The 25,750-nt window shown below is 40.0% G+C and overlaps 1 protein-coding gene across 5 annotated transcripts in view; it reads left to right on the forward strand.

Annotated features, from left to right (window-relative positions):
• Positions 1–25,750, forward strand: part of LOC311279387 (uncharacterized protein) — a 190,672-nt gene that overhangs the window by 116,765 nt on the left and 48,157 nt on the right. For 3 of the 5 annotated variants that reach the window (XM_084390838.1, XM_084390840.1, XM_084390842.1), the window contains 8 exons: positions 2,726–2,761; positions 13,543–13,605; positions 13,705–13,749; positions 13,936–13,968; positions 24,392–24,430; positions 24,677–24,721; positions 25,055–25,090; positions 25,594–25,638. In XM_084390838.1, coding sequence (XP_084246964.1) covers positions 2,726–2,761; positions 13,543–13,605; positions 13,705–13,749; positions 13,936–13,968; positions 24,392–24,430; positions 24,677–24,721; positions 25,055–25,090; positions 25,594–25,638 — 342 coding nt within the window. The remainder of the gene's footprint in view (positions 1–2,725; positions 2,762–13,542; positions 13,606–13,704; positions 13,750–13,935; positions 13,969–24,391; positions 24,431–24,676; positions 24,722–25,054; positions 25,091–25,593; positions 25,639–25,750) is intronic. The other 2 variants (XM_084390839.1, XM_084390841.1) reach the window with 2 other exon arrangements.

Here is a 25,750-nt window from a genome sequence, read left to right on the forward strand (position 1 = left end):
CAGTGGCCAGAGGGATTTTGAGCCAGAACAGTGGCCAGGTCACTATGTAATGCTGGTGGAGGAAAGCGTTTTCTGTCTTGCTCCTCCAAAATACCCCAAAGTGGCTCAAAAATATTTATATCTGGTGACTGTGCAGGCCATGGGAGATGTTCAACAACACTTTAATGTTTGTCAAACCATTCTGACAAAGTCTTGCTGTGTGTATTGGTGCATTATCATGCTGGTACACAGCACCCCCTTCGGAGTACAGTGTTTGAACCATTAGGAGCACATGGTCCTCCAGAATGGTTCTGTTGTTCTTTAAAGTGACACGTCCATCAAGCATGGGAGGGAATGCCATGATATTGCAGCCAAAACCACCGCTGATCAACCCCAGTGCTTCACTCTAGGCAAGCAACAATCCGGGTGTTAAGCCTCTTTGGGGCTCTCAATGGCATGGGTCTGAACCAATGAATGTGCTTTTCAAACTCATGCTAATGTAAACAAAACGATCTTATCCGCGCTGACTGACAGATCCGACAGATCTGTAATTAATCACGATTAATCACACCTAACATTAAAGTTTTTAATATATTTTTATATTGTCATTTCACAGTTAATCTCCAAATTAATGTAAAAGAATATTGTAAAGTTATCAAACACTTCACAGTCTTCACTGCATAAATTATCATTTAAGAATAGATGAATCCTTATTAAAGTTGCAAAAGTTATTCAGTCAAGAGCAGTTAGTGATTTTCTCTTTGTCTTATGTTCTTTGATTTACATCACAGCAGCAGGTTTATTAGGCTGCTGTCACTTTAAGATCTGAAGCACATGACGCGGATCTGACACACATCCATTAACTCATTTAAGACATTTTGGCATACTTTTGTGTGTTTTTGTTCGTTCAAGCGCGAGTGTACAAGAGATTAAAATACACACACACACAAACACACACACACACACGCATTTGTTTATTTATATATATACATATAATGTGCACTGTTTAGTTTAGATCACTTCTGTTCCTAATTTCCTTCCCCTGCAATTCAATCATTTGCAGAATCAGAAAGCATAATTGTTGTCATTAATCTGCTTCACAAAGCAAACAAAATTTGTCATATTGTGCTAAATGGTCAGATACCTGCTGCTATATTTATCCCCCTCCAGATGAGCAGAGCTTTCTTGGTTTGAGTGAAATCTCCATCACATATGCTGTGTGGCTCGACGTTTCAAATTACGATTTCAAGCAGCCCAGAGGGCCATATTAAGAGCAGTCCCATGCATAAGTGTTATTGAAGATCCTGATGAGACTCTCAAAGGGGCCCTAGTTTACTGCTTGATAAATAGTCATCTCATCAAAGCCGTGGCATCAGAATGAAAATGTGTGTGAAGTAAAAATCACATGCACACACTTCAGCCTTTGAAACGTATGTTGCATCAGAAATTGCTGGCATATTTACATTGCCTTTGGCTTTGTGTTTGTACCCACATCTATAGAACTGGATAAACATTTCCAGCTTTACTGAATCTCTTTTGAGTGGGAAAATATTGCCATATTGAACGAATACTTAAAGGAATAGTTCACCCAAAACTTTTTACTCTTGTTTTGTTCTAAACCTGTTTGTCAGACTGTGCTGGTCACTCTTTTCTATGCAGTTACTATAAATGAGAACTGGATCTCAAACTCAAATTTAAATAAAAGATGCAAAAGCATCATAAAAGTGGTTCATTTGACTTGTGAACTATATTGTAAGTGTTCTGAAGTCATATGATAGCTTTGTTTGAGGAACAGACTGAAATTTAAGTTATTATTCACTGATGAAATTCACCAAATGCTGCAACAAGTGTGAATTGGAAAACAAATCATTCAAACTGGTTTTGTGAATTGGGCCAGATGTCAGAAATGTTTGTGAATATGCAAATATATCATATGGCTTCAGAAGACATGAAATAGGAGTCGTATAGATTTAAAAAAATATATATTTCGATGACAATTTTGCAACCTTTTGAATCTTGAATACCCCATTCATTGTAATTGCTTGTTTGAGTCATTGTAAAAGTAAATTATGACTGCATTTTGGCATTTTTGGTTGAACTGTTCTATTGAAGATTCACTAAACTGCTAAAAGAACTGCAAAAGTTGCCTGCAAACTGCAGATTTGTTCTTAATACTAACAGTGACTGACCCTTTAATACTGTAAATCTGTCACTTTTCACCACAGGAAAGTTATAAAGTGGTGGAGAGTCGGGAGGGAAGTGGTTTTATGGAGTGACATTTTTAAATGGCAGTGTCTCGATAATTTCCATGGCATGTGCCAACCTTGCTTCTGTCCCCGGGAGCTGGCATTTATGAGTGGCCTGTTGTCGGTGGCGGGGACGAGGGCCCCGGGCGGCACAGACATCCTCCCCCAGCCTCGAGGTGTCGAGGAATGCCATGTGCGGTCCAGGAGCCCTTATCTGTCTGGATATTTAGTTGAGCTGATGTGTCTAGTGACCTTTGTCAAGGACATTTTCAGGTGTTGTTGCTGCAGTCGTGGGCGACAGAGGCTAATACGCAGCGAATGTTGTCCTGGTTGGTGTGTCAGGCAGTTAAAGCTGAATTTCCATTTTGTTTTGCGTTGTACAATATCAGATTTGGGATTTTTATGAAATTATCTTTCTTGCCCAAAACATTTACATATGAACTACCAAATGGAAGTGTAAGTTTGATTTACTAATATTGAGATTTATTTCTTCAACACAGGGTCCACCTGGTACATGTGATACTGAAGCTGTGAAGGTAAGATTTACCTCCCTATTCTAGGTTTTAAATGTAATTATTTTTTTAAGTAAGCCACTCGTAAGTGTTGTACTTTCAAAACATTGCTCTGTTTGTTTAAACCACTCGACCAGCCTGACATATAGCAACATTGGCTCAACCAATGGCATTAGTTTGGGGTGGAGCTAGTTGTTTGTTTGTTTTTTTGTTGTTGTTGTTTTGACCAATGGTAGAAAGGGAAAGTGTTCAGGACTGTTTGAAAATTGACATTATTTTGACTGTTTTGTTTGGTGACTCTAGTGGCAGTTTTAAGATGTTTAAAGCTAAAAAAGAAATTATTTTATTTTTGTGTGAGTTGTTGAATGTTGTTCATCATCATTTTATGTGACCAGAAGTCTTAAAGGATTAGTTCACCCCAAAATGAAAATTTCCTAGTAATTTACTCACCCCAATGCCATCCAAGATATCCATGTCTTTCTTTCCTCAGTGGGAGAGAAATTAAGTTTTTTGAGGAAAACATTTCTGGATTTTTCTTCTAACAATGGACTTCATTGGTTACCATCGGTTTTAAGTCCAAATCAATGCAGTTTCAAAAGTCTTTGAAGTGTTTAAACGGGCTGTACGCGATCACAGCTGAAGAAGAGGTTGTTATCTAGCGAAACGATAGGTCATAAAAAAAAAAAAGATAATTTATAGACTTTTTACCTTCAATAGTTCGGATTGAGCTGATCAACAAACGGACAGGGAACTACGTCATCATGTTGAAAGGTCACATCCTTTAAGGGTGCTTCTCATTTCTAATTTGTGCATCCTTGTTCCATTTACTCGCTTCCTTTTTCGTGTCTCAGCTCCACCCACGTAGGATGCGAGAAGCAAGAAAAGGAAGCAAGGAAAGAAAATTGAGGAATTGAAGGAAATCTTATTTGTATATTGGAATATTCTTGATCACTTAAGCGTCATCATCTGCGCTCAAGGGATCTGCCCTTAATGTTGTTGAACTTTGGATATTTAAGAAATTCATAATACATATCTTGTTCAGTCATGAAACTCTAAGAGGGCGCAAGCTCATTACTTTACATGCAATCTGCAAGCAATCACATTATCACCACATGGCACAAGCTGATTGGCCTCTGCTGATCCTGCTGCCAATGAGATGGCTTGCTAAACATTTAAATAGTCTGGTTAAGTGTTTGCTGTAGGATAGATCAGCAGCGTGCGATTAGTTCTTCTGAAACCCTCCACCTCCCCCAGCTCCACCTGCCTATGTTTGCTGCTACAGAATGTATGTAAAACAAGGAAGCATCAATTTGAGTATTGATTATGATTTGGAAGGACATCCCTAATTGGCCATTGTGTTCACGCGCTCAACATATATGTCTGTAATTGGCTACAATGATCAACGCTTCAAAAATATGTTGTCTTCACCGAGCGCTTACACAGATACTCACGGGAGCGTTTGAAAGCAGGCAATCCCTAATATATCCACTGATAGACGGATCTGCTGATAGACGCCTGCTTTCAAACAACATGTTTTTTGAAGCGTTGATCATTGTAGCACATCACAGACATATATGTTGAGCTTGGTACCGAAGTCGTTACTTTTGACAACACTATTGTGCATTGCTCTTGAACGCAGTAAATTGTGGGATATTACGTGTATTAACTTAAGTTTACATGTAAAGAGTGACGGCAGCTTTGATTTTTAACATGATTGGACTGCCAATTTTTTTTTTTATATTGACAAAATAACTATTTCCAAAATGACTGGATCTTGATGAGGTCGTATGACAACAATATAGCATGCTACATTTATCATGGAATAATGTATTTGTCACAGCATGGCTGTAAAGCACACAATGAAAGGAGTAGAGAACAAAAACAGTATTTATTAAAAACAACAAGGTAACACTCGGGAGATAACGAGAAATACGTAATCCAATCAAAATCCATAGAAACTAACTAGCAAACAGTACTCTGGCAAAGCAGAATGGGGAACAGAATGAAAATTAAACCAAAACAGAACGAGACTGTTACAGTAATGGCTTCATTTGGTATTTTTAAAGAGTAGTTAGTGGTAAACAGTGTATTGCACACTAGACATCAATAGATTTGAGTTGTTGTGAGGTCAGTGGTAACACATGCACCACTGTCAGGGACCTAGAAGACTGTTGAGACGCATGTGCTGTCTGTCTGTTGGTAAAGTGAGATGAAGCATTTATTCTGTGCTGTCCTCCTGAGAACAGAGAAGGAAGGACATGCTCGCATCCTTCCGATTGGCTTCCCTCAGTCAAACGCTGGCTGTCTGCTCAGCATGTTAAACAGCCGCACACACACACACACACACACATCCTGCATCACCCCTCAGACTCAAGCCTGACAGATGGTAATTATGAACAGTGCTTTTGCAAAAGGTCTGCAATAATTTCATGAAGCCCAGGGGTGTCATATCTCACCAGGGGCAATGGCAGTGTATGAATATAAATATACAGTATATGAATATATATATAGATATTAAATAGAGCAAGAGTGAGTGTTTACATGCAGCTCCTTAACTCTTCAGTTCACACCACCGCTGACACACACAGTCTGGTCTCAAGGTGGATCACATGCCTGTCTGACCTTTAACCTTCCTCTGATAATTTAACCACATAAGGTAAACTGTTTGCTTGCTATTTGACTTCCCGTCACCTGGTTTTATGTTATTTAATTTTTTTACCCCATTGTCTATTTTATTAATTAAAAAATTTTTAATCATAAACCTCAAATTTGTGTTAGATGTTTGCGTAAATAAGAAAATAAAATATTTTGGCAGTGGGATAAGAAAAAAGTATATTAAAATGATGGTCTTATTGCAGTCTCAAGTAAATGTATCTGTTTTTTAAAAGATTTTTTTTCCTTCTTTTTTTCCCTGTTTTTAATTGTATGTGTTCTATTTATTTTTTACTTTACAAGAACTAGACAACTAGTCTTTTTACTAGACAAGAACTACTGAATTTTTTCTTTTCTTTTTTTCTTATGAGTTTGTCACACCAAAATTGTCCCTAGATACCTCCATTAATTAAAATATGTTTTATAGCCTACATTTTCTGCAGTCCTACATTTTTTCTTCTGTTTCAAGTCCCTCGTTTGACAAGTACAGTAATTAAAGTGAGTTAATAATTGTTTATCGTCCAGATAGTGTGATGTCTAAACACTAGTTTATTTTTTATTATTGTTCGGCTGTTAGTGGCCAGTTTAGATCAAAATAATCTTTCTTAATTTCTTCTAAGTGACAGTAATTACTGTTTCAGTGTAGTTAAATGGACAAAGTAACCAGGAGCGTTGTTTACCGGATCCCACACAAACCCATCTGACATATTAACTTCCGTTGTTTTTGGAGGGACAAATGATGCAGGCTTGGGTAGGGATGTCACAATACCAAAATTCTAGTAGTCAGTACCAATACCATTAAAATTTGACGGTTCTCAGTATCAATTTCGGTACCACAGCTAAATCTGTTGGAACTATTTTTCTATTTTATTTAACTATTTGTACTAATGTTGTGTGGTCAATACAGTACATTGGTAATGTTTCTATATGGTAAAACATGATCCTGAGACACTCAGATTGAGTTTTATGTTTGAATATGCACACACTCCAAACCACTGTGTGGAGAGAAGTTTATTTTAACCTCTAGATGAGCTGAATTCAAAGATGAAATGTTCCTCGTCGTCTCGCAGGGGCTTGGACCCTTTGGCTTTGCGTTTAAAGTCAGGCTGTATCACACAGTATCAGGGCCGTCTGTCAATGTTTGACCTTCCTGTGGTCCTTTCATAGAATAAAAAATGCCTCTGGGTTTCTGGTATTTTTGCACGGGCCATTAGGAATACAAATACATAAGACAGTCAATCAGAAAGGCTGCTGGTTTGTTTTTAGAACTATTAAACACTTGCTTATTTGTTAAACTCTTTCCTCACCCCAGACTCCCATTGCATCACACTAAACTATAACCATGTTATTTTTATTTATTTATTTATTTCTCTCTTGTTCCAGAACCACTTTAACTTAACAAAAGATGACTTAGTGAAAGTTTTAAAACTGTTGGGTATTAAATCTAACTTGTTTTGTGAAAAAGATTATACATTTTTACTCACATTAAAGGCAGGGTAGGCAGGTTTTTTCTAAAAAACTTTTTCCCAAATTTGTTTAAACTGTCTTTATATACAAATACATAATTAAAATGTAAGTACTCTGAAAAGGAGAGTATAAAAATCGAGTGTCTGTAGTCCTCTCAGGGCTGCAATAAACACAGCTACTTATTTCCATTCGTAACGAATGAAATGATTGGCTGGGCGACTGTCACTCTCCCTCGCTACCATGGCTACCACCCCTGCTGCTACAGGAGCTGCCCACATGCGCTCGCCCGTTTGATTCGAGGAGGGGAAGAGGCACGGAAGCTAGGAAGAATCACAATTATGGCAGAGAAAGAGCAGTCAAAATTCCCAGTACCTGTATATACAGTCAGCGAAGGCAAACAAGGCAAAAAAATGAAGACAGTTTTCGACAGTGTTCGAAAAGGCTATGACCAAAAAGTCTCCGGAGTCAGAGCCAACAGTGCTTTCATCATGGAAGCTCTTACATGCAAAACACCGTATATGTTATGAATCTTACACGAAATTCACCTTCATCACAGTGTAACTGATGGTAATGGGAAAACGTGTATCAATGCAACCTGTTTTTAGCTTTGCCTTATGTTACTAGCTCGTTACCGAATCAAACTCAATATATTTTAAACTTTACCAGTATCGATATGCTAGCTTGATAGTGAGTACTAACAGCCATGTTAGTTGTTTATATTCATAATGATAAAGTTAGGTATTTTATTACATGTGATTCTGACATGATGTCACTACATGCGCTGACAAACGTGGCGTCCTCCTCCAGCTGAGCGGTCGGCATCGCGCGTTCATGTGTTTTGGGGGCGTGGCTTTGGATGGAGCCCAGAAGGGAGGGGGTGGGAATGAATTGGATAAGTAGCTGTGTTTATTGCAGTCCTGAGAGGACTACAGACACTTGATTTTTATACTCTCTTTTTCAGAGTACTTACATTTTAATTATATATTGGTATATAAAGACAGTTTAAACAAATTTGGGGAAAAGTTTTTTAGAAAAAACCTGCCTACCCTGCCTTTAACTACCGGTATGTAAAATTATCTGTTTTTATTAAGGGTCAGTTGTGGCATCATTTAAATCTGAAATCTGCGGCATCATTTCTTTATGAATGATTCAATGAGTCACTCATAAAGCCTTCACTTGCTTCATTATCGGATGAATCAGTGTTTTTGAACGAATCTCTTGAATGAATGATTCAATGACTCACTCATAAAAGGTATTTTGGCGCTGTGCAGACCAATCGGTGTATGACATCAAAGTACTGCGAGAAAAATTAGGGAGCAGATGACTCTGCATGCTTTCAAATCGCTCTCGTGGTACTTTGATGTCATACACTAATCGGTCTGCACAGCGCCGCTTCAAGTCAAACACACCTTAACCCCTTATTTACACTGCACACGTGTGCGGCGCGTTACGGTTGCGACGCGGCTACCGGAGCTGGCCACGCTCTCCACGACGCTTCGCTAAAAATGGGCACCTAGTCTATTTTTGACGGACGCCACGTCCAAAAGCCAGTGTTCTCCTCATGCTCATAGGCACTGTATGTGAAATATAGAAACAAGGTAATTGAGGATGTATTTTAAAAGACTAAAACACACAAATCCTTTATCCTTATCCTAGCAATAAACACAACAATAAAGACAATTAAACTGGGTAAAACATAACAATTAGCCAACTGAACCATGCCCAAAAATCAAGAAAAAACACGAAAAATCAAGAAAAACGATGTTTTACAAGCTTCGCTTCTGAAATGTTCCTGGTGTGAGTTGGCTCCGCATGGAGGACGAAACAAAACCTTGTCGGTGCCGTAATGCACCGCAGACGTGTGCAGTGTTAATAAGGGTTAGACTTCACTTGCTTCATTACTGGATGAATCAGTGTTTTTGAATGAATCTATTGAATGAATGGTTCAATGACTCACTCAATAAGACTTCACTTGCTTCATTACAGGATGAATCAATATTTTTGAACAAATCTCTTGAATTCTTGGACAAATACATTTTTAACTGTCACTTTTCGCCACCTACTGGTGTAACAATGTAATTGATACAATCTTTATTCAAAGCTACAGGTTACTTTCAAAAGGTGATTCAGTGAGGAATTTGTATTTGTATTTGATTCATCAGTATTTGTATCAGAACTGTAAACTTTTATCACAGTACTTCTGAGATTATTTAAATTATTGCAACATAGAAATAACAGTACAGTGGTTGAAAATACTGTGATTTGTGAAGCTGTTTCATATCTATACTTGAAAACTGCTCTCTCTGGGTCAGCGGCAGTGCCAGTGCAGATTTGAATGTTCAGCTGTGACTTGTCAAAGGTTTATTAGACAAAAGAATCATTGTCATTTAGGATTGAGATTGTGTGGGTGTTTATAAACGATTAATTGTTCAACTACACTGTAAAAGTTAGTGTAAGATAAAATGCTAGCCATTAAATTAGCCTTAGCAACAAACATTCTTTTTTTTTTTTTTAAATGCAAATTTGTTTCAACCACGTAATGTTAATCAATCAAAATATTTTTATTTGTATATAAGTATTTGTTGGGGCAAAGAAAAAAATTGTATGGTTCCAAAAAAAAATTCAAAAACATAATTCTTCTGTGATGCATGTACAATGTTGGAAAGTTAAAAAGTGTTTTTCAAGAGAGTTTTTGTTGTAGTTTGTTTATTTTTATGTGTGAGATGAGTTTATAAGTCGACATGGTCAAATGCACCTGCGTTTACGAATGGAAGTGTAAATGACCTTGCATTTACTGATTTTAAAAGGGTTTTGGGCCCTCGTCAGCTGGTCAGATTTGCCTGTTGATTGGTTTAGAGTGGTGAGGCAGGGAGTCTAACTGGACTATAAAACTGCTGTTTCGCCAAGCTGTAAGACCAGTGAACCATCTTGGTTCAAGTTGCTTTTCTCAGCAGGAGAGCCCAAAGTGAGAAAAGCAATTGTGTGGTCGAGCTCACAGTAGAGCTATTCAGACTCTGTCCATTCTGCGTGGCTTTTATTACTGATCACGAGTGACCGTCTATCATCAGCTGGCCGTAAAAGACTATTCCCTCAGCAAGAACATTTCCTATAAATCTTCACACAGGGATTCAGGATTACACAGGGGTTTGGCGAGGGTGCTGGTGCTTGACAAAGAGGACCAGAGGGAGAGGCTTTTTGCTTCACTGCACCTTTGAGCTCAGACAGAAAGAGAGTGTGTATGCACTATGCAGTGCTCCAATTTGCTCTTATGAGCGGTGTGTGTGTCATCTCCACCCGTTCACACAGGCATTGGACTGTGACTGGACTCTGAGAACAGTGTAGCAGTCTGCATACGTTTGTCCTGACACTGTGAGGGGAACGCTTTGGCAGACTCATAGTGCAAGAGTTCAGAGCTGAATAATTTCTGCTCTTCATTAGGGAGTTGTTTTGTGGTTAACGTACTTTCGGTAGCAGGTAGCAACTCAATACCTAACAAAGTCCACTGAGGCAAGTTGCAGTAAGAACCCATGTGTAGCTTTCTTCAAATAAACGTAAACAAAATAAACAAGGACTTGACTTTTAACGACTTCACTTGAACATTAACATAAAACATAACACTCACCAACAGTGGTTACAGGGAACAAAGCTAGACAATAGACAATGGCAGTATTAGGGCTATTTATATGCAGACTAATCACTTAACAAGAGCACTTAACAACAATCAAGACAATTAACCAATCACAAAACAGAACAGAGATACACATGAGCTGAACAACCAATCAGAACATGACACATGAACAGGGAAAGCACATGACAATATCACATGAGGGCAAGGGGAAACACATGACGACCAGGATCTAAGACTATGAGAATTACTAAATAATAGACGAGACAACATGAACATGAATCCAAAACCCAGAACTAAACGTGACAAGCGGCAACTGAGGTTTATTAGACTATTTATTAAACTGCTGTTATTTTAAGACTGAATGCATGGATATAATATACTGATAAACATCATATTTTCTCTCAACTGTTTACCTCCACTTAAGACATAAACAACTGTTTGTTGAATATTCTTTGAATACTACCCAAGCTGTTAATTTTTATATATTTGTGTGTGTATTTGATCGTTTAGATCGGTTTTATTCCATGAAGTTTCACAACAACTCTAATCAAATTTGAAAATGCATTTTCATATTGTTTAAAGCGACCACAGGATAATTTAAACGAGTGGCCATTTTATTGCTTTTATAGCTGATATCAATTAGCATTGTGTCCTTCAAGTCCGTTTATTTAAAAAAAAAATGTATATGTATTTTTTAAATGTATTTAAAATTGAATTATGTAATTGAAATATAATATATTATTTTTAATTCATTTTAAATGTATTTAATTAATAGCGTTTATTTTTGTTCAAGGAAACTTATAAGGACAGCTTTTAATTATATTTTTTTAATAAATCGTGTTTTAAGATAATAGAATCCAATGATATGATATGATATTCAATAAAGAAATTATTAATTAAATGAGGTTCTTAAATGCTATGCAACACTGGGGACATACTAGGGAAGGCTATTATTTCCATATTTCTCTCAAAATTGCATCATGAGATTGAAACATTCAGAAAGCTGATAATAAAAATAAAAAAATCATGAATTTCTAATGTATTTAAAGCGACAGTGAAAACATGTCAACTTTTCGAATATAACTTAAAGCTTTTGATGCTTTTTTACTGATTGGATTGCAAAGTGCAGTGCAGAGCCCTCAAAGATGCAATCAAAACAGACAGCAATCTGATCAGAGGTGGCAATTACAGAGAAGAACAGAGATTGTGAGCTTTGGCATTAAATCAAACACACAGGTATCTTTTGTGTCTGCTTGGTTGTGCCTGTAAGCAATTTTATTGAAAAGAAAAGCTTGTACAATTTGGGGAAAATGCCTTTTCCAGGTTGAGTAGACAAATTGTATTACCTTTCCAAGGAGCTCCTCTCAGGAATTTTAATGTGTCAGACTCTACCGCATGCTGAACAGTGTACAGTATGCAGTGCATACCCGTAAAAACACCACATGATTGTGTTGTGATGGTCCCTTCTCTCCAACACTTCCTAAAACACTCTCTCAATGTGGTTATTGGTGGTAAAACACGGCATGCAATTCTAAATCCTTCATCTTAATATCATTTAACTATGAACTGTGTGTAATTGATATCCAACCCAAAAATGGTTTTCAGACTCCATACAGTAACTGCTGTCACGTCTGCCAGTTTGCATTGTCTAGAGAGAGGACAGCATCTCAAAATGGATGCAGAGTAAGACAGGAATTCATCTTCAGTGAGAAAGTGCCATCTATTGGCCGATAAATTCGCGTCCTATCTGTGTGACTTGATGTGCTGTGGCGAGTTACGGAACATTGATTTCATGTTTAGTGGCTGTAATTAAGTGGTAAACCACCATGTGTGATTTATGCAAACATGAGAACATTTGTGAAATGGAAGTTAGATCAAATAAGAGTTCAGAGACCGATTTGACTGTGCCATATAACAACACTGCATCAACACAACCACCCCCACCAGAAAAAAAAGAAAGAAAAGAAATTGTGATATCTGCGGTGCTGGATTCTAGACTCCCTGCATGCATCACAGCATGCATGAATCTCGCATATTACAGCTTCAGATTGTTTCTAGTGTTTTCTGCTTTATTTGAAATGGTGTTGTCTTTTGTGTTTTTCCCCCCTTTGACTTGTCATAACTTGATGTGTTTTTGAGTGTCACATTCATTGCAGTTTAGTCTTTGCAACAAATTGTGATTTTCCTGCCATGAAAAAAAGGTCAGGAAAATAAATTATAGTCAGTGAAGTGCTGTTGAAATTTAATCACTTTATTTATGCTCGTCTTTCAAATATTTTGATTCTATTATTTACAATAATTTTTGCAATTTCTTGTATATTTTATATTGTAATTTTTATTCAATATTTTAAAGATGAGCTTTAAATATATTTACACACATATATAAAATAAACAAATACATATATATTCATACATATGTAAATACATATACTAAAAAATGTGTGGACAATAGGATTTTTGTTTTTTATTATTAATACTTTTATTCACCAAGGATGCATTAAAAGTGCATCCTTGACTTTTACGTTGTTACAGAATATTTCTGTTTCAAATAAATGCTGTTCTTTTAAACTCTATTCATCAAAGAATCCCAAAAAAAAAAAAAAATGAGCACGGTTTCCATAAAAATAGTAGCTCAGCTGTTTTCAATGTTTCACCAGATCAGCAAATTAGAATGATTTCTGAAGGATCATGTGACACTGAAGACTGGAGTAATGATGCTTAAAATGTAACTGTCGTCACAGAAATAAATGTAGATTTTAAATATATAGTAAAATAGTTATTTGAAATCTTAATTCACAATATTAATCGATCAAATAAATGCAATCTTGGTGAGCATAAGAGACTTTATAATATTTAATAAAGTATGTTTTTATGAGGGAATTTCTAAAATAAACAATAATAAAATGAAAATAACATACAATAACAGGAACATTTTAAAAGTTTTAAAAATAATATCTTGTGCCATTGGTTGCCCCCTGAGATGGTTGTTGACCCCTCGACAATATCATATGTTATATGCATATGTGTGATTGTTGTTGTTGTTGTTGTTGTTTTTCAGGGGGTGAAGGGTGACCCGGGTGTCACAGGAGTGGATGGACAGAAGGGTGATAGAGGAGACCCTGTATGAAACATCTCAGAGGCCTGATTCAAAATTCCATCAGATTTTGTGTGTTTATTTACCTCATGATAAATCCATCTCTTCTAACATTTCACTCCACAGGGTTTGCCTGGCCTGGAGGGAGCCGGTGGAATAAAGGGGCAAAAGGTGTGTAATGCATGTTTTATTTGTTAGCTGTGTGTGTGTGTGTTGGAAGGAGGGTGATCTTTTCACTTGTTTGACGGATCTTTGTAGTCTCAGCCTCATATTTGACTGACTGAAGTTCAGATTAAATGAATCCTGTGGTTCATTAATTTCTTTGCGTTTGTGTGTCTTTTGTTATTATTCCTTTAGGGTGAAGAAGGACCCAGAGGACCGGCGGGCCCTGTGAGTACTGTACCGGTTCAGTATATGTCAATGCTTTTGCGTTTACTTGCAAGTGTTTTGTGTTCCGCTGATAAACTTTGCGTTCTCTCACAAAACCGTTGCATTCCCTCGCGAAACTTTTGCAATCCCCCGAGAAACTTTGTCTTCACTTACAATACCTTTGCGTTCCCACACAAAACTTTTGCATTCCCCTGAGAAATTTTGCGGTTTGCTTGGAAAAAAACACAAAAGTTCCTCAGAGGATCACAAACATTTTGTGAGGGAACACAGTTTCTCAGGGCAACGCAAATATTTTGTGAGGGAATGCAAAGTTTCTAAGGGCAACGCAAACATTTTGTGGGGGAACGCAGTTTCTCTGGGAAACGCAAACATTTTGTGAGGGATCGAAAGTTTCTTGGGGGAGCGCAAACATTTTGTGAGGGAACGCAAAGTTTCTCGGGGGAACGCAAACATTTTGTGAGGGAATGCAAAGTTTCTCGGGGGAACGCAAAGTTTCTCAGGGGAACGCAAACATTTTGTGAGGGAACGCAAAGTTTCTCGGGGGAACGCAAAGTTTCTCAGGGGAACGCAAACATTTTGTGAGGGAACGCAAAGTTTCTCGGGGGAACGCAAAGTTTCTCGGGGGAACGCAAACATTTTGTGAGGGAACGCAAAGTTTCTCGGGGGAACGCAAAGTTTCTCGGGGGAACGCAAACATTTTGTGAGGGAATGCAAAGTTTCTCTGGGGAACGCAAACATTTTGTGAGGGAACGCAAAGTTTCTCGGGGGAACGCAAACATTTTGTGAGGGAATGCAAAGTTTCTCGGGGGAACGCAAACATTTTGTGGGGGAACGCAAAGTTTCTCTGGGGTGCGCAAACATTTTGTGAGGGAACACAAAGTTTCTCTGGGGTGCGCAAACATTTTGTGAGGGAACGCAAAGTTTCTCTGGGGTGCGCAAACATTTTGTGAGGGAACGCAAAGTTTCTCGGGGGAACGCAAACATTTTGTGAGGGAACGCAAAGTTTCTCTGGGGAACGCAAACATTTTGTGAGGGAACGCAAAGTTTCTCTGGGGAACGCAAACATTTTGTGAGGGAACGCAAAGTTTCTCTGGGGAACGCAAACATTTTGTGAGGGAACGCAAAGTTTCTCAGGGGAACGCAAACATTTTGTGAGGGAACACAAAGTTTCTCTGGGGAACGCAAACATTTTGTGAGGGAACGCAAAGTTTCTCTGGGGAACGCAAACATTTTGTGAGGGAACACAAAGTTTCTCTGGGGAACGCAAACATTTTGTGAGGGAACGCAAAGTTTCTCTGGGGAACGCAAACATTTTGTGAGGGAACACAAAGTTTCTCAGGGGAACGCAAACATTTTGTGAGGGAACGCAAAGTTTCTCAGGGGAACGCAAACATTTTGTGAGGGAACGCAAAGTTTCTCAGGGGAACGCAAACATTTTGTGAGGGAACGCAAAGTTTCTCTGGGGAACGCAAACATTTTGTGAGGGAACGCAAAGTTTCTCTGGGGAACGCAAACATTTTGTGAGGGAACGCAAAGTTTCTCTGGGGAACGCAAACATTTTGTGAGGGAACGCAAAGTTTCTCTGGGGAACGCAAACATTTTGTGAGGGAACACAAAGTTTCTCGGGGGAACGCAAACATTTTGTGAGGGAACACAAAGTTTCTCTGGGGAACGCAAACATTTTGTGAGGGAACGCAAAGTTTCTCTGGGGAACGCAAACATTTTGTGAGGGAACGCAAAGTTTCTCTGGGGAACGCAAACATTTTGTGAGGGAACGCAAAGTTTCTCTGGGGAACGCAAACATTTTGTGAGGGAACGCAAAGTTTCTCTGGGGAACGCAAACATTTTGTGAGGGAACGCAAAGTTTCTCAGGGGAACGCAAACATTTTGTGAGGGAACGCAAAGTTTCTCTGGGGAACGCAAACATTTTGTGAGGGAACGCAAAGTTTCTCTGGGGAACGCAAACATTTTGTGAGGGAACGCAAAGTTTCTCAGGGGAACGCAAACATTTTGTGAGGGAACGCAAAGTTTCTCTGGGGAACGCAAACATTTTGTGAGGGAACGCAAAGTTTCTCAGGGGAACACAAAGTTTCTGTGGGGAACACAGTTTCTTGAGGGAACGCAAAATTTCTCGGGGGAACGCAAAGTTTCTCGGGGGAACGCAAACATTTTGTGAGGGAATGCAAAGTTTCTCTGGGGAACGCAAACATTTTGTGAGGGAACGCAAAGTTTCTCGGGGGAACGCAAACATTTTGTGAGGGAACGCAAAGTTTCTCTGGGGAACGCAAACATTTTGTGAGGGAACGCAAAGTTTCTCTGGGGAACGCAAACATTTTGTGAGGGAACGCAAAGTTTCTCAGGGGAACGCAAACATTTTGTGAGGGAACACAAAGTTTCTCGGGGCAATGCAAACATGTTGTCAGGGAACGCAAAGTTTCTCGGGGGAACGCAAACATTTTGTGAGGGAACGCAAAGTTTCTCGGGGCAATGCAAACATGTTGTCAGGGAACGCAAAGTTTCTCGGGGGAACGCAAACATTTTGTGAGGGAACGCAAAGTTTCTCGGGGGAATGCAAACATGTTGTGAGGGAACGCAAAGTTTCTCGGGGGAACGCAAACATTTTGTGAGGGAATGCAAAGTTTCTCGGGGGAACGCAAACATTTTGTGAGGGAACGCAGTTTCTCAGGGGAACGCAAACATTTTGTGAGGGAACGCAGTTTCTCAGGGGAACGCAAACATTTTGTGAGGGAACGCAAAGTTTCTCGGGGGAACGCAAACATTTTGTGAGGGAACGCAGTTTCTCAGGGGAATGCAAACATTTTGTGAGGGATCGAAAGTTTTACGGGAGAACGCAAACATTTTGTGAGGGATTGAAATTTTCTCGGGGAAACAGACATTTTGTGAGAGAAAGCAGTTTCTCAGTTGAACGTAAAGTTTCTCGGGGGAACGCAAACATTTTGTGAGGGATCGAAAGTTTCTCGGGAGAACGTAAACATTTTGTTAGGGAATGCAAAGTTTCTCGGGGGAACGCAAACATTTTGTGAGGGAATGCAAAGTTTCTCGGGGGAACGCAAACATTTTGTGAGGGAACGCAGTTTCTCAGGGGAATGCAAACATTTTGTGAGGGAACGCAGTTTCTCAGGGGAACGCAAACATTTTGTGAGGGAACGCAAAGTTTCTCGGGGGAACGCAAACATTTTGTGAGGGAACGCAGTTTCTCAGGGGAATGCAAACATTTTGTGAGGGATCGAAAGTTTTACGGGAGAACGCAAACATTTTGTGAGGGATTGAAATTTTCTCGGGGAAACAGACATTTTGTGAGAGAAAGCAGTTTCTCAGTTGAACGTAAAGTTTCTCGGGGGAACGCAAACATTTTGTGAGGGATCGAAAGTTTCTCGGGAGAACGTAAACATTTTGTTAGGGAATGCAATTTCTCAGGGGAACGTGAGTTCTTTTGGGGAAATTCTAAAGTTTTGTGAGGCAACGCAAAGTTTCTCAGGGGAACACAAAGTTTCTGTGGGGAACACAGTTTCTTGAGGGAACGCAAAATTTCTCTGGGGAATGCAAATTTTGCGAGGCAACACAAAGTTTCTCGGGGAAACGTAAAAGTTTTGCGAGGAAACAGTTTCTCAGGGAAACACAAAGTTTCTCAGAGGAACACAAAAGTTTTGCGAGGCAAGCAAAGTTTCTTGAGGAAACGCAAAAGTTTTGCAAGGAAACGCAAAGTTTCTCGGAGGAACGCAAAAGTTTTGCGATGGAACGTATTTTCTATTATCTCTATGGTGTTATCTCCCAACTCGTATTTTTTCCATCACCATGTCCCTTTAAGGACGCCGTACATTTTAAACCAGGGTTTCTCAAACTCGGTCCTGGAGGGCCACTGTCCTGCACAGTTTAGCTCCAACCCTGATCAAATACGGGCAGGACAACATATGGACAAGAATAGTTCCGGCTAACGGGGGAACCATGAGCAGCAACTGCCAAGGGAAAACACGAGCCTAAGGCCATACCATGGAGTTTACACACATGGATCCAGTCCGAGGAGGGGATACAACATGCGGTCCCCCGCAGCCTCCAACAAGTTCCACAAGCTTACTAGTGGTAGACATGGTACCAAACGCTCCACCACGTCCTATACTGAAAGGGGACTGGAGGAACTAAGGTTCAGAGAGGAACCTAAGTGAAAAACGGATCAACCTTCCTGCTCTTGAACGTATCCATGCAGTTCAGCATCGACTGGGCACGATCCTCCGTTAGACGTGCCGTCTGTTTGACCGAGTCCAACTCCATACCGAGAAAAGAGATGCTCTGCCCGGGGGTGAGCTTGCTCTTTTCCCAGCTGACCTGAAGACCCAATAGACTGATATGCTGGAGCAGCAAGTCTCTGTGTTCGCACAACTGTTCCCGCGACTGAGCCAGTATCAGCCAGTCATCGAGGTAGTTGAGGACTCGCATCCGCGAGCTTCGTAAAGACGTGGGGGGACAGAGACAGTCCAAAGGGTAGGACTTTGTACTGATACGCCCGACCCTCGAACGCGAACCTCAGGAATAGCCTGTGTCGCGGCAGGATGGAGACATGAAAGTACGCGTCCTTCCAGACTGATCTGGGGTGTCTGATAATCTGAACCTCTTGAAACCCAGGGTTGAGAATTTCTGTCCCTTTGGCGATTCGGAAACCACTGTACTCCGGAGAGACAATGGTGGAACAACAACCACCAGAGAAACTTTCGTCCCCAAACCTGGGTGGCCTGTATCAGGGACGCTTACTCTTGCCTCCTGGACTGGCAAGATCTGACACAGGCTAGGCAGCCTGCCTATGGCTAGCTCTATGCTGAGGCCCGAGCTGTGGCGGGGGCCTAACAGGCTGAGCTGCCTTAGCAGGCCGTCGCGGCAGGGTGTGTTGGGTTTCCTCCACCTGCGACTGAGCTACAGAAGGCTGTTGGGCACCACCCATTGTAGCGTCGCCGAACAACCCCGTCTGGGAAATTGGGGAGTCCAGGATCCGAACCTTGTCCGCATCCTCCATATCAACCAGACCGAGCCAATGATCACGCTTCTGAACCACCAGAGTGGACATTGCCAGACCGATCGCGCAGGTTGCCACACTTGTGCTCTGAAGAGCCAAGTCGGTTGCCTTACAGACCTCACCCATGAGCTGACAGTCTGGCCTACCCTTTTGCACGTCCTGGAGTGTTTTAACCTGAAAAAGCTGTAACAAGGTCAAGGCGTGCATAGAGGCGGCGGCTTGCCCACAGGCTCCATAAGCCGCGTCTGACAAAGCAGACAACGACTCCAGAGCCTGTGAGGGGAAACACGGTTCTCCAGAGCCGGATGTAGCGGCCACTGGACACAGATGTGCCAGAACAGACCGCTCCACCGGAGGGATCGCCATATAACCACTCGTCGCGCCGCACTCAAGGGTAGCGACGGGGGAGGAGCCATCCTGGTCACTTAAGGCAGTAAAGGGTGCCTTCCATGACCTGGTTAGCTCCCCATGCATCTCGGGAAAGAAAGGTACTGGAGCGGTGGGCAGAGCCCGACCCGCTCCAAGAAACCAATCATCCAGCCGAGACTGAGCGGGCCCAGGCTGAGGATTCCACTCAAGCCCGACAGCCTCGGCGGCCCGTTTCAGCATAGCTGACGACTGTGGATCTGACTCAGGCCATGCTGTACAACCCAGGGGGGACAGCACGGGGGAATTGTCCCCGACAATATACAGCTCGCCCTCAAATGTAGTGGTCGGCATCCTATCCCCCTGGTGAATTTCCAATGGAACGTCTAATTCACCCATTACAGATGAATCAGTGCGCTCAACACTAGAATCCAAAGGTATCGATGTGAAGGAGTTGTGATGAGTCCACGGGGAATAATCTCTGGGCGGAGCCTCAAACACAACTCTGCGATCACCTGACTCACACCACCCGCGAGGGAGTGGCGCAAAATCAGGGACTCTACATTCGCGAGCGAACGAGAGTCTAGATTTCAACACCGAGATAGGCATATTTTCACACAGAAAACATGCACCATCCACAAAAGCTGCCTCAGCATGTTGTATGCCCAAACACGTGACACAGAAATTGTGACCATCACAGAGGGCTAGGGAACGACCACATCCAGCAGCGCACAAGTGGAAAGACATCATTCTTCCGGAGAAGAAAGATGAAAAACTCACCCGTGTTTACTTCCTTGGAAAACACCCTTCACCAGTGCTGGAGCACACAGGGATGTCTGCGGCAACACTGACGGGAACCCCCGTCAGTGAAGCACTCACTTTCCTTGCCCTTAAACCGACCGTCAGCCAACAAACACAAAGGTTGCTGTGAGAACAACAGTTAAGAGATTCAGAAGCTCGCGATCACCGCTGCCACACGCTGTAACGTCAGCACTGGGAGAGCTTCCAACAGAAGTGCCGACACACACAGGCTTGTTATTAAAGTACACTTTCAAAGATATCGACATAACAACCGATCGGCTCCGAAGCGAAAAGAATGAATGGTGGGTGCATCCACTTCCCTGTTATACCCGCGCTGCAGGGCGGGGCGTGGATTGCGCACCTGCCAAAGCTCATTTGGCTTGATTTGTATAGTATATCGAAGACATCTGGCTCCCTGGCGTGATCCCATCAGTCGGTACGATCAACTAAGTCGAACGTTACCCGACTGAAAGGGAACAGCATTTATATGAAATATATAAATTTTTTGTAACAAAGTTACTCTCACTTTTGATATATTCAGTGCATCCTTGCTGAATGAAAATAAGAATTCCTTAAAAAAAAAAAAAAGTCTGACCCCAAACTTTGAAACAGTAGAGTATGTTAAAATGCAGATATTTGATTAACTCGATTATCAATTTCTTGTATATTCTGCTTAATAATTTCACATTTTCTTACCCATGTTTCATTAAAAGATCACCTAAATGACTTTCTCTAAAAGGAACCCTGTAGCGTTCAATGCTTAATTTTCATAATAAATTCAATTTAATTTGAACTTCGATGCTTATTTGAAAAGACACATGATCAATGAGAACAATTCGCTCACTTTCATACATCCGGGAAGACGCATCCACATGAAAACGCAATATAAGATTTCTTTATTTCTTGTTCATTCTGTATTTTTATATTCATCCAAGTTGAAATTAACTACCAGCACCAGCATATTTCCTAGTACGGACAGTGGAGAGTGTACTGCATCAATTCAGCACTGTTCATCAGCTTCATCTCTGCTGACTGGCCACTAATAAGAAAACCTTTGAAAGCCGGGAAGCCGAAAGCTTTCTGGTCGCACTTAGCAAGAAATTTGCAGGTTTGGAACAGCATCGCCGGTGTCAATTAAATCAAAGAGGGGGGGGAGAGAGGTGCGATTTGACAGCAGGGCACAAAATCAATTGATGCTGCCTGCTGTGTGAATCTCTAGCTAAATGGGAAAAGCGAGATGACTGTGGCCCTTTTAAACCAATTTACAAAGATTGAGGAAGACTAAAGAATATTTTTTTGTTGTTTCTCCTGTTCTGAAATGGCTAATTACGATGATGGGTGACTCAAATATGAACTGGCTTTTAAGAGTTTGATTATTCTCTCATGGTTTCCTCTTTAGTTTGTAATTTGATTGTAACTGGCTCTGAATGGAGCATGTTGTTTAGAGGTAGTTCTCTTTTAATTAAGGATGTGTAATTAATGTTTTTTTTTTCTGTCCAAGGAAAAAAAAAAATCTTTGAACAACTGTAACCTAAATCCCATTTCAAGATTTTAATTGCATTCTTGTTAAATGGTAATTAGCTGTTTTTCTGAGCTCAGACTAGAGCAAGTCAATGTATGGTTGTGCTCAACTGACTTCAATGAATTGTTTCTTTTTTTTTCTTTTTTTCTTTTTTACTTGTTTTATGATGATGCATTGCACAACAAAGCTCTTTTTTTTAAAACCTTGTGAGCTGCCTACCTATACATAAATTAGTTTCACTGCTGACGCTGACAATGGCAAAAGTAAGCTGCCTTCTAAGATGCTGTAATTTTGGCATAATTCAAGGCAGTATCACTTTTATCCTTAAATAAAATGATCTAAGATGACTGACTGACAGAGGCGAACAAAATCTAAATGTATAAATATGCACTAGTAGTAATTATGCCATACCATGTGGCAAGAAATTTTACTTGCACTACTGTTCAAAAAGCTTGGGGTCAGTAAAATTGAAAGATTTGAAAAATAAAATACTCAGCAGGGATGATTAAAAGTATTTTCCAAAAAAATATTAAGCAGTACAACAGTTTTTTTAAGTATATTAAAATACAAGGTCTCCACGGATCCTTAAAATGTCTTAAATTTGTAAATGTGAAAATAAGGCCTTAATTGGCGTTTAAAAGTCTTAAAGGAGAACTCCGGTCAATTTTAACATTGAGCTCATTTTTTTTGTAAATTTGGAGTGCTGTCAGTACAGAGAACAACGACAAAATCGGTGTTGCCTACAACGTGTTATCCTCTTTTTAAAATTTGCACCCTGTTGACTTCAATGGGGCAAGTTTTAAACCTGCTTTTAGCCTCTTAACATCCTTGATGTGTCATTACAAGTGCACAGGTCATGTGAGTGATTCCTTCGGAGTGAACGCGGGTGAATCTGACTGCAGTAGATGTGAAAGATATGAATAAAAATGATGTTTATTCAGCCAGCGCACATACCTGTATTTACATCCTGTTTTCCGTCGAAGTCCACAGTAGTCGATTGTCGAGTTCACGCGCCTGATCATAGGTACTAAACCTATGCGCGTGAACTCGACAATCGATTACTGTGGACTTCGACGGAAAACAGGATGTAAATACAGGTATGTGCGCTGGCTGAATAAACATCATTTTTTATATATTTCTTTCACATCTACTGCAGTCAGATTCACCCGCGTTCACTCCGAAGGAATCACTCACATGACCTGTGCACTTGTAATGACACATCAAGGATGTTAAGAGCCTAAAAGCAGGTTTAAAACTTGCCCCATTGAAGTCAACAGGGTGCAAATTTTAAAACGAGGATAACACGGTGTAGGCAACACCGATTTTTGTCGTTGTTCTCTGTACTGACAGCACTCCAAATGTACAAAAAAATGAGCTCAATGTTAAAATTGACCGGAGTTCTCCTTTAAATCCACGTTTCAAAGATCTTAAAATGCAACCGAACAGTCACCAACATTTTATTTTCATTTGTTGCTTTCTGAAATCTTAAAACCATGTCAATGGCTTGCGACATGACTGCTTAAAGTAACTGACACGTTTGAGCGTTAAAGAAACGTGGGTGAATGAGAAAATAAAAGGTAAAATGTGCTTGAGAAGTTATTAAAGTTGCAAGAGATCTAAATCTTCTAAGATCCGGTAATTTTGGCATTACGTTTGGTGAACGTAAACAATAGGGAGAAAATCAGATGCTCGTCAGTCAATATATTGGATTTGTGCATTCGGTCTTAAAGTGACAGCAGCCTAATACACAGGTCTGCTGCTGTCTGCTATTGTAATCGGACGACAAAAGACAAAGAGAGAATCACAAAGTTATTTTCCGTATTTTATGAAACTATTCAGTATGTTTAATTTTTTGTTTAAAAAAAGTTCTTAAAATTACATAAAAAATTATTGCCCAATATTTGTGTGCAATATATTTTTATGTTTACAGTATTGTGTCATTAACATTCTAACACTGAACTGTGTTAGAATCATTTGTGAGTCCAGTGTTTCCATTTCACTTAGGATGTCTTAGAAGGCAACTTCCTATGCAGGGATTATAAAGCTATGAATCTCACTATAGGTTTGGGAGCTGAGCTCATATATTTTGCATGCTTTTATTCATCACAATGAACAAGAAAAAAATCAACATTTTGTTCTCTAGACCAACTTTGTCTTGAAGTTACATCCGGCCTCCTGTTGTTTCATCTTTATTCATGGTTGTTTTACACCGCGTGAAAGACAGTAGATGAATCCGCAGATACATCCAACGAAACGATCTGTCTTTCACCGTTGACTGAAAGCCGTCAGAATGATTGACGGGCTACTAAACCCTGCTGAGCACTGGTAGTTAATGGGTAAATGGAAAGCCATAAAGCAGATTCAGAATTCACCTCCATGTGCCTTGAAGAGGGTCTGTTTTTCTCGAGGTTCTTGTTGCAGTAAAAGGCTCTTGGCATTTTAAATGTCATAAGCCCTGGATTAATGTTAATCTCTCACATAGAGGCCATCCAGACAGAGAGAGAGGAAGCTTCTGTTTTATTCTTGTGTGGAGATGTTGAGGTTTTCAATGAACTGAGATCTAAGAGCAGAGCGTGAGAAAACATTAAATCATAACTGATGGGATCATTCTAGCACATGTACCCCGCAGTCAATTGCCTCTCATGATGGTTTTCTGCAACAGCATAAGTTGACATCAATATTAAAGATCATCTTTTTTCTTTATTCAGGTCATGACAGCACATGGACTGAGACTTCCTGCTGGACCTGTAAGTTTAGATGTTAGGCTTTTTATAACATTGAAATATTTTGAAATACAGCGGCGTCTGATGCCAAATGTACACGGCAAAGGTGGCACTGAGGCTCTTCTGAAATGGCATTTACACTGAATGTTTAATGCTGCTCAGGGGTGGCATAAATGCATTTGCACTGTGTACTTTAGAAATATAATTAAGCATTTCTTCCATTAATAACCTCTATGCATTATTTTGTTTCCGCTCTCTATAATCTATGAGGGGGAAGGAGGTGATAAAGGCCAGAAAGGAGAAAAAGGAGACCAGGTTAGTAGCCACACATTACCATCATTTGTCAAGCATCCACAACAGTTTGTAAGATCATTAAAAGGTTTAACTACTGCCGGATGGTGTTTAAAAGTCTTGTCTCCAAAAAAAGGAAAATATAAAAGCTATATTTTAAGCAATACAATGGACAGCCAATCAAAACGCTCAGTCCGGCTTTCTCTTTGATCCGTCAGATGTTAGTAGAGGTTTTATAAGAAGGTATTTTAAAAGCATGGACACACATTTTTTTTTTCGACCCTGGAAGTCTCATGTCCTCTTGAACAATCTTGTGATTTCATGCATTGCGTTCAGCATTTTCTCTTCTTTCACTAGGGTGAAAAAGGTTCTGAAGGCTCACAAGGGATACAGGTAAATAAAGCCTGTGAAAAAATGTTGGGTAACACTTTATTTGACAGTGTCCTTGTTACACGTTACATGTAGTTACTGTAGTAATAACTATAAATTATGCATAATTACATGCAACTAACCCTAATCCTAACCCTATAGTAAGTACATGTAGTTAATTATTAATACTCAGTACTTAATTAAACTGTAACACGGACACCTTAAAATAAAGTGTGACCAAATGTTGTGCAATGTTTGTCATGATCCACATCAGGGGAACAGATTGTAAAGCAGTCAGCATGTTAGTGAGAAATTATGTGAGAAATTAAACTTTATTAGTGTGTAATGCAAAATAAAGTAAAAATCGTCTATCCAAATGTGTTTTTATGAAAATGTCTGTTATTTCTGTTTCTGTAATGCAGAATCTTTCCCTTTGCTTTCATTATAATATCTATTCCGAAATGTTCTTGTAAATGGCAACATTTTCTGAGAAAGATTGATTTCTCTCCTTTTTTACTCTCATAAAGGGCATTCGTGGATTGCCTGGACTGTCAGGGGCACCAGGACTTGAGGTATGAACCTCCTGTCTCCGTAAACCCTCCATTGTGACATCTTGGGATTTGACCAAGACAGAAAGAACATTAAAGTCGTTCTACGTTTAGTATGATGGAATTATTGTTGACC

The sequence above is a fragment of the Rutilus rutilus genome (assembly GCF_951802725.1).
Source record: "Rutilus rutilus genome assembly, chromosome: 20".
Classification (NCBI taxonomy): Eukaryota; Metazoa; Chordata; class Actinopteri; order Cypriniformes; family Leuciscidae; genus Rutilus; species Rutilus rutilus.